Source organism: Merops nubicus, unplaced genomic scaffold (genome assembly GCF_000691845.1).
Source record: "Merops nubicus isolate BGI_N331 unplaced genomic scaffold, ASM69184v1 scaffold2998, whole genome shotgun sequence".
NCBI classification, from domain to species: Eukaryota; Metazoa; Chordata; class Aves; order Coraciiformes; family Meropidae; genus Merops; species Merops nubicus.
In genome coordinates this window covers 13,087-29,517 of record NW_008624935.1, presented here as the reverse complement: position 1 = coordinate 29,517, position 16,431 = coordinate 13,087, and the positions used below count along the sequence as shown (strand labels likewise).

The following is a 16,431-nucleotide window of genomic DNA, read 5'->3' as shown; positions in this document are numbered from 1 at the left end:
TGGTCACCAGGAAAAGAGAATGACTCTGATGAGCCTGTTCTGGCCACTGAGATATTTCTGTCTGACACCATCTCCACTTCTTGTCCCAACAGCATCCTCGGAATGCACATCTTTGGTTGCAAGTTCAGCCTCAGGACAGACACGGGAGATACGGTTCCTGACAGGAAGAATTTTGACTCCCTGCTGTGGGCCATTGTCACTGTCTTCCAGGTGAGCCCACTGTGCTCTCTAGGGGTGGGCCAGGGCAAAAGGAAGAGGAGCATGAGGGGCTTTTTCTGCATGGCACTCCTAAGAGCACAAAAGGCCACACAAAAGACTCCAGCATGTGATATTTGGAGGGGGTTGTAACCAAACAACAAGTTAAGAAGTTAAGAGGCCTGATGTGGTCCTAATGTGTGTCCTTTCACTGTCCTTTTCTAAGAATCCCCTTCATGTTCATGTGGCCTCTGCTCCTGGTTGCAGATCCTCACCCAAGAGGACTGGAATGTGGTGCTCTACAATGGCATGGCCTCCACCTCGCCATGGGCATCCCTCTACTTTGTGGCTCTCATGACATTTGGCAATTATGTCCTCTTCAATCTGCTGGTGGCCATTCTGGTGGAGGGGTTCCAGGCTGAGGTGAGTTGCCACCAGGGCTTCATCAGGAGAAGGAAAAGAGGTGCTAAAAAGGGAACCTTTGAGACACTTTAAGGGTACTGAGGTGGAGGACTCTCAAAGTATCACGCCTCTGTCATTTGCCTTGTTAAATTCAGGATTGGCTTCATTAGAAAAACCCAAAGATGTCAATATTAATCTTTGCAAAGAAAGATAAAAGCTCTCTGGGAGGGAATTCAGAATTTCCAGCCTGTGCAACAGACCCTCCCCTACTAGGGTAAGTCCTTTGCACCTCCAAAACCAAGAATGCAGTACATCCCAGGGCACATGAGACTCCTTCCAGTGGTCACACTGGTGCCTAGCTGCCAAGGAGGATTTTACAGTTGTCACAGCAATGAAAGACAAGAACAAATGGTCTTTTCTGTTTATAAGTTCCCAATTTCTAAATTTGTGTGTTCCAGGGTGATGCCAACCGGTCATATTCAGATGAAGATCAGAGTTCATCAAACATGGAGGAGTTAGATCAGTTCCAAGAGATCCAGGAGGGCTCAGGTACAACAGCTCAAATAGCCTCATTTGCTTGTCTCCCATTGCTGTTGAGTGAGAAATCTGAAAGCAAATTCTGCAGAAAATCCACTCCCTTCTTGAGGAGCTTAACAGTTTTCATTCTGAACTTTGTGGTGTTACCTGTGGTAGAACAGAGCCATGCTGGCATCCTGAGGAGTGGGATGGCTAAGGGGAGCAGTTCTTCAATGACCTACAGAACAGCAGCTAGCAGTAGAGAAGTGAGACTGTCTCTGCTTAGCTTCAGGGGCACCATTTCAGGAGCACTGCCTCCAAATCTGGGACTCACATTTGGACAGGGGATACCAACCCTTGAAAAAGGACTTGGACAAACCTGGAAGTCTTGCCTCATAGCAAGAGGCTAATGAAGCTTAGAGAAACCAGAGAAGTAGTTTGATCCTACACTGTCTAAGTGCCAACCATAAGGAGAGATTTCTGATGGTAGATGGCTCTTTAATTGAGCAGAAAAAAGCATAATGAGATTGTAAAGGTTGGAAGCCAAAGCCAGACAAATTCAGACTGAAAAAAGCCACATATTCTTAAAGAAAGATAATTAACTGTTGGAACAGTTTGCCTACAAACTGCCAGGTAAGGTCTTCACCCCGGGAGCATTTCCCTGAAGACTGCAAGTCTTTCTACAAGAGGAATTATACTTCAGACAGGGCTTTGGGGGCAGGGTAGCTTGTTCTACAATGGACAGTGAGCCAGGAGTTGAGGGGGAGGGACAGCCAGGCAGAAGGGCAGGGACCACACCCACAGAGGCACAGTCCTTGTTCAAGGTGAGCAGAGCAGGCAAGGCAGCTCTGAGGTCAAGCCAAGAAGTCCAGTCAGCAAGGCAAGACCAGGATCAGCAAGGTGCAAGGGCAGGCACCAGAACAGTCACAACATCACCCAGGCAAGCACCACAGACACAGGTCTGAGCTTAAATGCAGCTCCCACAGCAAGGAGCAGTGGCTCCAGCATTGGCTTGTCACAGCTCTTTCCTGCAACTGTTTTCACAGCAGTCTGAGCCTGGGCTAGATGTCTGCACTGTATCAGAGCTTTCCTGCAGTGTAGGAAGCCAGACCCCTAGGAGGGCAGATGGGGAAGAGCTTATGGAGCCTGTTGGTGCACTCATGGCTGTGCTGCTGCATGCAGGTGGGGGTATGTGACCTTCATTATGCAACAGGTCAACCAAAAATTATTGTTCTAGTCCTTTCAGACATTGAAATCCAGCACCCCATCCCTTCCATCCATCTTGACAAATGCTGATGGTCATCCATGGCACCTACCCCTCAAAGGTGTCCTGGATCTTTGGGGTCAATGCTGGCTCATTTTAAGAGGCCCAGTGTAGTAGGATAGACTTGGCAGAAGAGTATGATTGCAGAAATTTACAGGTCATAACACCCTAAATCAGAAGGAATTGGTATTGATTGATGCTGTGATACTCTGTCAGATGCTGCTAACACACTAACAGCTCAGACATCAGAACAGTCACTAGAGAGTGAGGAACCCACCTTCTTCTTTTCTCTTTCTTCTTCTTGCTGCATCTTCCCATCTAGATCCCAAGCTCTGTGCAATTCCTGTGACACCTAATGGGCATTTGGACCCATCCTTGCCCTCTTCCAACCCAGCAGTAGCTGTTGGGGGGGTCTCCAACCCTTCAAGGAACTCCCTGCAGCCTGACCACATCCGTGTGGCTGTCGGCTCTCGCAAGAGCAGCGTGATGTCCCTGGGGAGAGTGACCTGTGACCAGCGGTCCTTGGTGAGTCAGGGAGGGGGTAGAAGTACATATTGTACCCTTCTTTCCAAGTCCAAGCCCTCTGTTGTCTTCCTGCCATCATCTGGGGGTTGCCCTGGAGGCTTGAGCTGCTGCTGTAGGCTTCAAACACAAGCACACTGCCTGTCTTTAGGAAGTTAGGTCACTTCACATTATTTATCTTATTTTCCAAATTATTGAAGCCTGTTTCCAGGTTATTGATCTATATTCCATCAAATGTGGGATTCAGGTCTTTTGAATTCTTCTAGTGGGAGAGGGGGAACACCAAGGAGACAGAGTTTCTCTCTTGGAGTGAAACACATTTTTTCACCTTGACCTTTACTGGTTTTCCTGGAACACAGAATGATGCCCTGAGTGAGTGAAGAGCATAAGAATATCTGGCTGATGCCAGAAGAGCCAAATCCCACAACAGATGGGTTTTCTGGCATCTTTTGTAACAATGAAGGGAGAAACCTTGACTTGGAGCTCCTCAAAGCAGATCCTGCTGCAACTCAGCACTTGCCCAAGCACTGCTGGGCAAGTTATTTCTAAATGGGAGAACTAGCAGCCACATACTGCATGGTGAGCTGCTGACGTGGTTGGGCTAGGCTGTAACCAGCAAGCATGTTTCTCTCACTTCTTCCTCTGCCTGCATCTGTACTCAGAGATGGTGTGTCAGATTGATGCATCACCATCCCTTGCCTTATCCTTTACCCCAGGGCAGCATTAAAAGCTGCCAGCCAGATTTTTGGCAAGCTTTATTCTTGCTCTGTGCTGGTGTAAGTAACAACATTAGACACCTGGCCTTTGGCTTTTTTTTTTCTTTTTACCTTCCCCATAAGTGCTCTGCATACAGCTGGTGCTGTAAAGAAACACCAGCCAACACCACTGCAAACTCATCATCAATTTATGGGCAGATTTACTGTGTTCTCTGCTAAACTCCCACCATCCACCTTCCTCAACAGCTGAAAAATGACAACCTCTCAGCTGAGGGGCCCAGGGCTGAGTCTGTGAGCTGAAACAGGATTGAATTCTCCTTCCTTGTGCCCGGGGAGGCCCTAATCCTGCTCTCTTACAGTCCAGCTCCCGCAGCTCCTGGGGCCGCAGTGGAGCCTGGGGCAGCCGTCGCTCCAGCTGGAACAGCCTGGCCAGGGGACACAGCCTGAAGCACAACCCTCCCTCCACGGAGCACGAGTCCCTCCTGCACGAGTCCCTCCTGGCTGGGGAGAAGCACAGGGCAGCAGCTGGGGAGCCAGGAGGGGCAGGGAGGGTGTTCCAGCACCGTCGCACGCTCTCGCTGGACAACAAAGGTTCCTGGGACCTGCTGGAGTTGGCCTCAGTCCCACCTGGCCACAGAGGGACCCATAAGCTGGGTGCAATGTCTGGGGCTGGTGAGCATCAAGACTGCAATGGCAAAATGCCCGGTATTGCCAAGGAGATCTTCCCAAAGATGAACAGCCGCAAGGAACGGGGAGAAGATGATGAAGAGATAGATTATGTGAGTACTGGGTGGAGGGAACCTGGGGTTACAAACCCCAAACCCATCCTCAAGTTTCAGTCTCCTTGCTCTGTGGATTTGGGAAACCCTAAGTCCATCCTCAAATTCCAGTCTCCTTGCTCTGTGGATTTGGGAAACTCCAAGTCCATCCTCAAATTCCTGTCTCCTTGCTCTGTGGATTTGGGAAGCCCCAAACCCATCCTCAAATTCCAGTCTCCTTGCTCTGTGGAAAAAAAAGTGGAAAAAGTGGAGGGAGGGTCATTAGAAATTTGAACAAGCATATGTACTGGATGGAATTAAATCACCTCCAAGACCAAACCTTCCTGGCCTGGCCTCATTTTAGCTGGAAAAGGGGTAGCCAGAAAACATTTTCCTCCTCTAACAGTCACTCCAACAGCTCTGAGAAGGCATCATGGACAATATCCTGCCCTAGAGAGGACACCAGCAGTTTTATTTGTAACAATCTGAGGAGGAAACAAGATGCCAAGAGGAAAACAGGCTCCAGCAAAGCAGCTCCTACCTCCTTCTCAGTGGCTTGCTGCTCTTTGAGCCCATTTCCTCCTTAAGGGACTGAAAGAAAAGCAGGTAGTCCACCTGGTGAGCTGCAGGTAGTGACATTTTGGGGTCAGATGTGAGAGGAGTGGGCTTCTCAGGCAAGTGGGACAGTAACCAGTGGCACTTGCTTCTGCTGCCTCCCTCCAGAGCCTGTGCTTTCGCATCCGGAAGATGATGGAAGTCTACAAGCCAGACTGGTGTGAGCTGAGGGAAGACTGGTCCATCTATCTCTTCTCTCCACAAAACAGGTTAGTGCAGATTTTGGTGGCAGGGTTGAAATGATGGGTCAGGTTCTGTTGCCATGCTGACCATGTTGCTGGAGCTGCATGTTGGGTTGCAACTTGAAACTTAGCACCTGGGAAGGTGTTTTGTGTCCTCCACCTCCCCTTCAACAGCCAAGTGACTTTTCTCTTCCCTGATTATGGAGATGAAAAGAAGGATGAGAATCCTAACTAGCTATTGTGATTTTTCCCTCCCTTTGGAGCATCCCATTTTTCTAGTGTGTAATCATAAATATTTATAGCAAAGCAAGTCAGGGAATACTAACATTAGCCCAAAACGAAGGAATGTATTATTAACAACTCTGTAATACTGATATTTCCTCCCCTGGTACCAGAACAGTCTCTTCATTTAATTTTCAGTCCCAGTATCAACTTAAAAGCAGTTCTATCACACTTTTTTAGGGCAAAGTTAGAATTCTTCTTGCCTGAAATAAAGAAATTTGGCATAAATTCTTCCTGCTAAGGGGTCTTCACACCAAAACAAAATGTCCATGTACCCTAACCCATGTATTCTCCCCCGTGTGCATCATCCCTTGAAATGAAGGGAGGTTTCCTTACAGGTTGTGAGGGAGAGCTCTTTGCTCTGTGTGACACCTCATGGGCACAGTGTCTTTCAGAGCAGACAGAAGTGTGGTCCCCAAAACTTACTGCCACTTTACCTGCTTCTCCTCAGCTGCCAGCATGAGGCCTTTCTACCCTGGGGTGGTACAAAGTGAGAGTTTGGGAAGAAAACTGAAACTCAGCCTCTTCTCTACAGGGCAAGAGAGGGGCAGGGAGCTGTAGTGGTTAGGAAACCACTCTGGTACTGGGACAATGGGTGAAGGTTCAGTTCCTTGCTCTGCCCTTGCTCTGCTCCAGGCTCCCTGTGTGACCATGGGCCACCCGGGGATGCTGCCATGGCAAAGGACATTGTATTGGTGATAGGAAAGCTGCTACATCATAGCTCAGTTTTGGCCAGACCTCTCATAGCTCCTAACCTTGCTCTTCCCAAGGCACTGGTGCCTACTGGAACTCTCTTGCAGGTTTCGCCTCCTCTGCCAAACTGTCATTGCTCACAAGCTCTTTGACTACGTTGTGCTGGCCTTCATCTTCCTCAACTGCATCACCATTGCCCTGGAGAGACCACAGATTGAGCACAGAAGCACGGTGAGCACCATTTCCTCCCACCTGCTTCATAGCACAACCTCTGACAGAGGTGCCCAAGTGTTCCTGGCACTGGGATGACCTCTGGGAGAACTTCAGCATTAAACACCAGCTCCCACTCATCTACTCAGATGCCCAAGTGTTAGTAACTCTTGTAGTGTGTGCTTCCCCTGCAGGGTCTTCTAATGGGGCAACCCACTTTATAATAGAGTAATCCTAATTCCCTCCCTCTTAGAAAGTAAGTCCTCCATCTTTATTATTTATCCAACTTCCAGACCCTTCAAAAGGAAGCAAAAGGCATCAAATTCATCAGAAGGGCCTGAGAGAATAACAAGAAGTCATCAAGATACATTTAAGACCTTTTCCTTTTTTTTTTTCTAGGAAAGGATCTTTCTCACTGTGTCCAACTACATTTTCACAGCAATTTTTGTGGCTGAGATGACACTGAAGGTGAGTTACTGGAGATGAACAGCTCGGGGTCTTTTCCCAGTGTCAGGAACAACATGGTTCATGTTTGCTCAGCACCCTTCTAAAGTCTCTCCATCTTTTCAGTGTCCCAGTCCTTCCCTCTAAATTGTAGAGGCAGATGCTGCCTGTGGTTGAGTCCCCTCTTGTCAGGCATGGAGGCAATGCTGATCCTAGGTTTCAAATCCAAGGGATCTTAGCATCTAGGAGCTGGCCTTCAAGTATGGATTTTGTAATGATGTCAAATATCCATCCACCTTCTCCTGGAGCAAGTATGGGGGAAATAACAATGTTAATAACATAGTTTTAATTGATCTAATTACCCAGGGTGTCTGAAGTACTTTGCAACCATAGGGAAATCATGTTATTCTTCTCTTGTGTGTGGGAAACAGTCCTAAAACTGGGTGCCTCAAGTGAAACCCCTAAAATTCATACCTGAATTATGGCCATGATTTGCTGGGTGTTCAGCCCTCCCCAAGTCCAGTAGCACCTGTTGGTCTTGAGAACTGCTGAGAGTTGAACCACCCCCTGAAGAGCCAAAGTATGGGGTTTGGTGCCTGATTTTACCTCCCAGGTGGGACTCTCTGGACTGGAAGACTTGCCCCAGGTCTGTGGGGTGGCAGGGAAAGGTTTCTTGTGTGTTCCTCACAGTGTCCTGTTGGACATCTTGGCCCTCTTATTTCTGGAGTTAGGTGCCAGCACCTTCCACAAAGACATTTTCCTTCCTAGCCTTCCAGATGAAGGGAAAAGATGATGAGATGACAATTCTGTGCCACGTGGAGCTGATAACTTTCCCCATCCTCTTTCTCCACAGCTGCCCTCTACCAGGCAACATGGAGAGGAGCCGTTTAACCCCCTCTCCTCTCCTCTCCTCTCCTCTCTCTTGCAGGTGGTCTCTCTGGGCCTGTATTTTGGTGACCAGGCTTACCTCCGCAGCAGCTGGAACGTCCTGGATGGCTTCTTGGTCTTCGTGTCCCTCATTGACATTGTGGTCTCCGTGGCCTCTGCTGGGGGTGCCAAAATCCTGGGGGTGCTGAGAGTCCTGCGGCTGCTGCGCACCTTACGGCCCCTCAGGTCAGAGCCCCACCACGTCCTGCTTGGCCCTCTCTTTCCACCAGCCCACCCCTGAAAGGGTCCCAGAGTGCCAGGCAAAGCATGGTCTTTGACAAGCCACAAGCCCCAGGAAGGTTCACCTTAGCCATGTGGCTCTGGCCCTGGAGGTACCTCATCAGATAACCAACCCCTGGGACAGAAGAGGCTTTTTTTGCCTCAGGAGCTGGATCTCCACTGATGGGTCACTGCACAGGGAGAGCAGGGGTCTGCTGGTGCTGGAAATGCTTTGCTTAGGCCAAACATCCCTCCCCTGGCCCTCTGTCACCCCTCACCTCCCTTCTTTTCCAGAGTCATCAGCCGAGCCCCGGGCCTGAAGCTGGTGGTGGAGACACTCATTTCCTCCCTCAAGCCCATAGGCAACATCGTCCTTATCTGCTGTGCTTTCTTCATCATCTTTGGCATCCTGGGTGTGCAGGTAGGTTGGCACTGCCCACCAAACAGCCCCCATATCCCCACCCTTACCAGGGGCTCTTGCACCCCCAGGTGCTACAACAAACACAGGGAACCAAGTGGAGCAGGAAGGACAGGGGAGCAAGGAAATTTTTGGAACCTGCCCTGTTCTGTGAGCAAGGACAGCCAGGTGCTCAGCACACATTTTGGGATGTGTGAGGCAGAAGTCAGCACTCCCACCTGGCAGGAGTGGGGTCAGGCTTTGGGGCAGCATTACAGGGAGAGCCCAGGACTGGCACAGCCCATGTCACACCACAAGGACAAGCCGCTCAGCACCTACTTGCCTCCAGTTAGCTGTTTCTCCCCCTTGCTCTGAGCTCTAAATCCACCCACAAACCTTTTATTTTATTTTTTTTTTAATTTAATCCTCTTTATTTTTGGCTGTTGCATTGCAGAGGAGCAGGGGTGTGGGCGTTGCTTCCATCTCAGGGAACGTGCTATACTTAGTCTGCTCTGATGCATCTGTACAAATGCACAACCTGGTACCTTCCATATGGGGAGAGAAGCCCTGGGCAGAAGAGCCACAACAGTGCAGTACAGCTTTGGGGAAAAAAGAAAGGAAAATAAAGTATCTGAGAAGCAGGGGATTTTTTTTTTTCTAGCTCTTTCCCCTCAGATGAGATCTTCTGTTCCCATCAGCTCTCAGCAAACAGGGAGCAGGAAGGGGAGATAAGTTTTGGGGATTGAAGATTTTTTTTTTTTCCCTGTTGGGCTGGTGGCTCTAATTGCCCCCAGAAGGGCTGTCAGATGGTGAGGGCTGACAGTCACTGCTTGCCTGGGGCAAGGGAGGAGGCTGGAAAGGTAGGTGGGTGTTTAGGAGGGTGGCCCTGGCTCCTTAGCAGTGTTTGAGCCGGTGACCTTTGTCATGTTGGTAGTCCTGCTAACTTGTCATGCTCCATCTAGCTCTCAGCCTTGCAGGCCACCCACCCTCTTGGGAGCCTCTGCACATCCCAGGGTGCGTGGGGAAGCCTGTGGGGAAGGGGGCTGATGAGGGTCACTCCCTTCCTGCAGCTCTTCAAGGGCAAGTTCTACCACTGCCTGGGAGTCGACATCAGGAACATCACCAACCGATCCGATTGCGTGGCTGCCAACTATAAGTGGGTGCACCACAAGTACAACTTTGACAACCTTGGTCAGGTGAGCGTGCCCACAAGCCCTGTCTCTCATGGGAACCCACTATAGGGTTTGTCTCCTCCTATATGGCCCCCTCCCCAGCACCTGGAAAGCCTGAGGAGCAGTTGTTTGGCCTGGCTATGCGTGCAGGAGCTGTGGGTTGGTCTCAGGGTGATGTTTACAGGTTGCAGGGGTAAGAAAAATGAAAAGAAGAAAAATGCCACCAAGCAAAATGGTGGCAGCAGAGAGCTTGATTTTAATTTTCTTCCTGCCAAGAAGCAGATGTTCTTCACAGCCTCTCTCCTCTGGTGGCTCTGGTTGTACGTGGCTTCCTGTTCCTCCCTCCCTCTCCTCCACGGGGGAAGGAGCAGGTTTTGATGTGTGCAGAGACACAGGCAGGAAGAATATTTCAGCTTTGTGTGTGTTAGAGCATGAACCTACAATTTTATTTTTTTTTCCCCCAGCCTACCAGATGCACCTGCTCCACATCTGCTTTGCTTTGTATGTTGCAGGCTCTGATGTCCCTCTTTGTTCTGGCTTCCAAGGATGGCTGGGTCAATATTATGTATAATGGACTAGATGCTGTGGCTGTTGACCAGCAGGTATGGAGGCTACCTGGTGTAAAGAGCTTTTTCACTTTCCTCAGGCTGGTAAGGCGGAAGCATCCTTTGACATTCTGCTTCAGACACCTCCCTCAAACCAAGAGTCCCTTCCAGGGCCCTTCTGAATCCTTGGCTTCTCTCTTGCAAGGGGTGAGGGTCATGCCTGGCCCATGCAGGGAGGTACAGCTGTGGCTGCATGTAATAATTCTCACCCTCTGCTCAGTTTGGGTCTTACAGCAGGCCTGTATCTCTTTGTAATGACAGAGCAACAATGCCATGTGCCTTTCCAGGCACGCTGCCTCCCTCCCAGCCTCCAGATTTTTATCTGAATACCCTGTAAAGAGGGACTGTTGGGCTGCTGTCTACTGCATCCCCATTCCTCTACTCCTAAGGCAAGGACCTTGGTAGTGTCCAGTGTAGGCACCTGCCATGGGATGCAGCACCACAGGCTTGAACCTCAGGGGTGGTGCTCCACCTACCTCTGAACCTCTGGATGAGATGCACCAGTGCTGGCTCTGCAGGCTTTTTGTCAGACCACCTGGTCAAGGCCAGGGCTTCCTTTCTCTCTGAACCTGGGTGATATTCTTATTCTGGGCTTGGTGCTGTTTTGGTGGGGTGTGGATGTGGTCTCTGCTTGCCCTGGAGCCAGAGGTGTTCCTGCTGCCTGGACCACCCCTTTTACCACAAACTGGTGGTGTGCTCACCCTGTGGGAGGGGGTTGTGTCTGAATTGTGGGTGACTGTGTGGGCAAGTCTTTGCCTGCCCTTGACTCCCACCCACTCCATCAGTTGCCAGCCGATGCAGATAGCCAGTCAACCAACAGCAACCTGCCTTGCCTGTAGCCTCAGCTCTTCCTGGCCCCTTCCCTTGACTTCCAGGACCCCTCCCCACCCCCCAGCAGCCAGCCACCACGGCAGGTCCCCCCTCCACCGTTCCCATACCGCTCCACATCCAACGGATTGACCGCCTCTCTTTTCCCCCTCCTCCTTCAGCCAGTGACCAACAACAATCCCTGGATGCTCCTCTACTTCATCTCCTTCCTCCTCATCGTCAGCTTCTTCGTGCTCCACATGTTCGTGGGGGTCTGCCACAAGTGCCGGCAGCACCAGGAGGCGGAGGAGGCGCGCCGGCGGGAGGAGAAGCGCCTGAGACGCCTGGAGAAGAAGAGAAGGAGTAAGGCCCAGCCTAAATGTTTGGTCGGTTCGTAGGCCAAGGGTTTTTTTGAAGAAAAACCTTCTCCTCTTCTTTTTCTTTCCCAACGGACCGGTCTCCAAAACCTCATTGCTCACGCCCGTGCTGCCGGGCTCCTTCCCCGCCTCGCCGGGGTGGTCTGGGGCAGAGGGGTGGCCTTCCAGGGCTGCCGGGACCCTGGGGAAGCTGCTGGGGTTGTAGCATCCTGCCCCTCGGGAAAGAACGTGTGCCAGAAACGGCCCCGTGCATGTGCTAGTTCGTGACAGGACCAGGTGCCTCTCCTGGGCTTGGGATGGTCCCACCTGGGCTTCCTGCAAGCCGGCTGGTGTTTGGGGGAAGGCCTGGACAGACCATCCTTTGGGTTGAAATTCAAATTTAAAGAAGAGAGGGGAAAAGAAAAAAAAAGAGGAAGACCCCTGTGTTTTGTTCCTGGCTCTTTCTGTCAATGTTTGTGTCAGTCCTTGGGGGTCCCAGACCCTCTGTGGTGAAGCAAGCCCTCTTCACGGTGTCTCCATCCTCTTCTGTGTTACCTTTAGACAAAAGCTGCAAGAGCATACTTGCCCCTGGAAACCATCTGTGCTACCCCAGGGTCTTCTTCCATCCGTCACCTTGTGGGCATGCTTTCCTTTCCTCTGCTCTAGCTCCCCCCTCTCTCCTGTGACACCCTGGGTCCTCTCCTGGAACCATCTGCTCCCGATTATCTTTTGTGATCTTAATTTGTCGAGGCATGAAACGCTGATTTAGCACCATTCCCACAAACATAGACTAACAGATTTTCCTTCCAGCATTCTTTTCCTTGCCTTTTTTTCTACTTACTTTTTCCCCACTTTCCCCTTTGTTTGCATTTTCCCCCTCCTTCACGTCTCCCCTATCTTTTACCTACTCTTTCCTGCTCTTTCTCTCTCCCACCTTGTCTCCCTTTTCTTTCAAAATCCATCACCACTCTTATATCAGCTCCCTCCTCAGTATTTCTTACCCATTTCTCTCTTTCTTTCAATTTCTTCCCAACTCTGTCCAACTCCCTCTCCACCCCGAAGAGGCGCAGCGGTTGCCGTACTATGCTACCTACTGCCCCATCCGCCTCCTTATCCACTCAGTCTGCACCAGCCACTACCTGGACATCTTCATCACTTTCATCATCTGCCTCAACGTGGTCACTATGTCCCTGGAGCACTACAACCAGCCTGTGGTGAGTGAGATCCTGGAGATAAAGCCCTGCCTCTAGTCGTTATGTTGTTTTGCTGTAGCTCTCTGCCCACCAGCATGGGTAGGACACTTATAGAATCGTAGAATCCTTTAGGTTGGAAGGGACCTCCAAGATCATCAAGTCCAACCATTGAGCCATTAGGGCTCTAAAGTCCTCTGCTAAAACAGATCAGAATCTGTCAGGGTTGGAAGGGACCACAAGGATCCCCCAGTTCCAACCCCTCTGCCATGAGCAGGGACACCTCCCACTAGATCAGGCTGCCCAGAGCCTCATCCAGCCTGGCCTTAAAGACCCCCAGGGATGGGCCCTCAACCACCTCCCTGGGCAACCCATTCCAGGGTCTCACCACTCTCATGGGGAAGAACTTCTTCGTCATGGCCAGCCTGAATCTGCCCACTGCCAGCTTTGCCCCACTGAATGTCTCCAAATACAGTTCAAGTGTTGCAAGGGTTAACATAGCAGGCAAAGTTCTGTCAAGAGTTTCAGAAAGGTGGCCCTGATTCAGACACTTGTTATCCATGAAAATGGATAAAGGATTTAAGCAAGATTCAGGCCCCTAGAAAGCAGGGTGCAATTAAATCCCTGTGCTTTATATTATTAAATAGATATGTGGGTCACCCAAATTTAGCTGCCTGGTGTGCTTTGTGTATTCAGCTGGATCCTAACAGGAGTAGTGGGGGAAGCAGCAGCGTCCTGGGAGCTTCAGGCTTTGCATCAGATGTCAAAATGTCAGCCTTATTCCCATGGCACATGGCCTGAGCTGAGACAACTAGAGTGGCAGGTTGTGTGTCATAGGATGGGCTGTCTTTACTGAGCCACCTTCTTTCCATAAGAGAAGCTGCAGGGGCAGGGTGCTGAGCAGAGCCTCTCTCAACTGCAGGGGGTGAGTCCCAGTAAAGGTCCTTAAAGGCCAAAGAAGTTTTGTACTTTGATCAGGGAAGACCACGTACCTCTTGGTGTTCCTGGCAAAGCTCTAGATGCCTTTGGTGGAAGGAATGTGTGCTGCACATATCAAAGGAGCTTTCTGCCTCCCTGTGTAGGCAGAGCATTCATCCTGATGTCTGCCTGGTGGCATTTGGTTTTCTTTTCAGCAGACCCTTGGTTTAGGTGACAGCTCTCGTGTCTGAGCAGATGCTGTCTGAGGTAGCTCAGGTTTTGATCAAGAACTGAATTTGTCTGTCCTCGTTCAGATTTACTTCCAGGCTCCTTTGTTTCTTGCCCAACTGCCCAGCTTTGATCTTGCCCTTGATGGCACCCAGTTTTACTCTGCTGGAACTTTCAACCTTTGTTATCATCCTTATGCCAGGCCTTTGTTCCTAAACAAGCCACTCCTCTTCCTTACTCCTCAGCTCCTTCCCCAGAAACCCAGATCCAGCCTGCTACCAGGCTTTGCTAAAGAATCCTACCAAAGCAAAAACCCTTCCATTATGAAGTGCCACCAAATGCTGTCCACTGCTTCCATGGTCCTCGGTGGTGGAGAAGGGGCAGCACATAAAAGAACCAGAAGCCAAACAGCCAAGAGATATGACATATCCCTGCCCCAGACCAAGGCACAGATGGGTTTCCTCCCATCAGAAGTGACATGTATCCACAAATAGAGTGACCTTCCTGCCTTGCTCCTGGTTGATAGCTATGCCAGTGCAATAGACAGGATGGCATCCAGGTGGCGCAGCCTCCTGGCAGAAGAGGAGGTTGATGGTCCTTGGTGGATTCTCCTCCCCATTATGCTGAGCAGTACAGGAGAAAGAAACAATAACCAGAACTGATGACAAGAGGGTAGAGGGGCCAGCTGGTGATTGCCCTTAGGAGGCAGCCTCCACATTCACGTAGTCGAAGGCATGGGGCGTTTTTCCCATCACCCAGCAAATTCCTGACACTGGGGAGAGCCCTCCCAAAGTTTATGTGCTTGATGTTGCTTTTGCCTCAATTCTTTACCCTCTTTCTGCTGGCAGTCCCTGGAGACCGCCCTCAAATACTGCAACTACCTGTTCACCACTGTCTTTGTGTTGGAGGCAGTCCTCAAGCTGGTGGCGTTTGGTCTGCGGCGGTTCTTCAAGGACAGGTGAGCAGAGGGGTTTCCTCCACTGTGGCTGTGGGACAGCTGGGTTTGGGGTGGACGTTTTGAGGGTGAGATCCCCATTTGGAATGTGAAGCGGTAGCAGAGTGCCCTCGACCATCTCCCGGTTCTGAACAGCATGGGCCTCACCTCAGCCCAGGCAATAGGTAGAGTTGTCCAAAAATTGCCTTACAGTTGGCATCTGCTGGTGAGGCTAGGACGCAAAGGAGGTGGGATTAGAGAGAGCCATTATTTTTTTGCCCTTGAGGCAAACCAGAGGCATGCTGAAGCTGAACATACATACGGAAGCTGATGGGACGTAGTAAGGCCATAAAAAGCTGAGCCCATTAGTCAAAGCACAGCACCATAGTAACACAGCTCCACGCTTTCAGATCAGGCTGTCTTGCCTCTGGCTGCACAGGTTGTGTGCAGAGTGAAGCTCTGTTTGTCTGCAAAAGCCCAGAGAGGCTGACTCAGAGTGGGGCCTTGAACTCATACATAAAGAAATATTTAGGTTGAAGTGGAGGCAATTGACTTTCCTTTTCAGGGAAATGGAAAAACTCTGTCTTCCTTTATCCTCTTCCATTTTTCTTCTTAAGGTGGAACCAGCTAGATCTGGCCATTGTGCTGCTCTCTGTCATGGGCATCACCCTGGAAGAGATTGAAATCAATGCTGCTCTCCCAATTAACCCCACTATCATCCGGATCATGAGGGTGCTGCGGATTGCTCGAGGTGAGAGGGACGCTGGCCAGGAGCAGGAGTGGAGGTGGCCATGGGCTGAGACTCATTGAGCAGTGGCTGTAGAGTCAGGGGTTCACCCTGTCCCTAGCCCTGGGAGGGAGGCAGGGGATGTGACCAAGGACAGCCCTGAGGCTAAGTCCTTCTGACTTCCTTTAGCCAGGTGTTTAGATGTGGTGGTTTTAGCAGGAGGTGAAGGACCAGGAGGCTGAGCAGACCATACAAGCTCTGAACCTTCCCTGTTATTCTTTGATGGGGCAAGTATGACAGTGGTGCTTGGAGAAGAGGCCACGAGCAGGTTAAGTTTGCAGAGGGAAGGGACTAAATCTTCCTGCTGGTGGCTGAGGTGTACTAAGCTGCCTTAACAGATGGCTGGAGGAAGAAAAAGTGATGGAGTGAAAAATCAGAGCAGAGGGAGAATTGTGATATACATTGCTGTAAGAAAGAGGGCTCTTGGCCAGACTGGGTGAAGCAGAAGGAGCCAAATAGACATGGGTGGCAGAAGCAGAGTATTTATTAAGAGGGAAGTGGACTGGAGGAGAAGGAACCCTGGAGTTGTACAGTCAAAAATAGTGGGAAAAGGGAGAAGGGCACTGAAAGGGACAATCCATTTTTTTAGGGGAGACAGGGCATCTGTCTCATGCTACTGCCATTAGTAAATCACACAAAGGATGGACCTTCTGAGCTCAGTCTGAGTGACACTTCTCTCATGCTTGTTCTGGCAGTCCTGAAGCTACTGAAGATGGCCACAGGAATGAGAGCACTGCTGGATACTGTTGTTCAAGCCCTGCCACAGGTAAAACAGACCAACTTGCTCAAAAACTCTCCTTTTCTGCAGCCCTTTTCCAAAGGGTTGATCTTTGTGGAATCTCAGGGGTGGTGTCTGCTGTGTTGTGCCAGCAACTTCCTGAAGGTGATGTCCAGGTTTTTATGTCATTCATTGGGGCAGAGCTCTCCTCAGACAGGTGTTCAGGTTGGCATGTCAGTCATGGGGGTACAGCTCTCCTCATATCTCTGTGCTCTAGTGGATGGGTTAAATAAGACTTGATTGCTGATAAGGGCAGATTTCTTGCCATCACATCTAGCTAGTGTCTAACTGCTGGTGGCTAGTCCCCAGCTCCT

At 50.4% G+C, this 16,431-nt stretch overlaps 1 protein-coding gene across 1 annotated transcript in view; it reads left to right on the top strand.

Annotated features, from left to right (window-relative positions):
* Positions 1 to 16,431, top strand: part of LOC103777924 (voltage-dependent T-type calcium channel subunit alpha-1I-like) — a gene marked incomplete at its 5' end in the record, with an annotated part of 37,807 nt that overhangs the window by 10,031 nt on the left and 11,345 nt on the right. Inside the window, 17 exons of the mRNA XM_008945488.1 lie at positions 93 to 210; positions 463 to 618; positions 1,056 to 1,146; positions 2,700 to 2,902; positions 3,975 to 4,394; positions 5,097 to 5,197; positions 6,253 to 6,376; positions 6,755 to 6,823; positions 7,728 to 7,912; positions 8,240 to 8,366; positions 9,413 to 9,538; positions 10,027 to 10,116; positions 11,109 to 11,289; positions 12,345 to 12,496; positions 14,467 to 14,576; positions 15,170 to 15,303; positions 16,035 to 16,105. Coding sequence (XP_008943736.1) covers positions 93 to 210; positions 463 to 618; positions 1,056 to 1,146; positions 2,700 to 2,902; positions 3,975 to 4,394; positions 5,097 to 5,197; positions 6,253 to 6,376; positions 6,755 to 6,823; positions 7,728 to 7,912; positions 8,240 to 8,366; positions 9,413 to 9,538; positions 10,027 to 10,116; positions 11,109 to 11,289; positions 12,345 to 12,496; positions 14,467 to 14,576; positions 15,170 to 15,303; positions 16,035 to 16,105 — 2,458 coding nt within the window. The remainder of the gene's footprint in view (positions 1 to 92; positions 211 to 462; positions 619 to 1,055; positions 1,147 to 2,699; positions 2,903 to 3,974; positions 4,395 to 5,096; positions 5,198 to 6,252; positions 6,377 to 6,754; positions 6,824 to 7,727; positions 7,913 to 8,239; positions 8,367 to 9,412; positions 9,539 to 10,026; positions 10,117 to 11,108; positions 11,290 to 12,344; positions 12,497 to 14,466; positions 14,577 to 15,169; positions 15,304 to 16,034; positions 16,106 to 16,431) is intronic.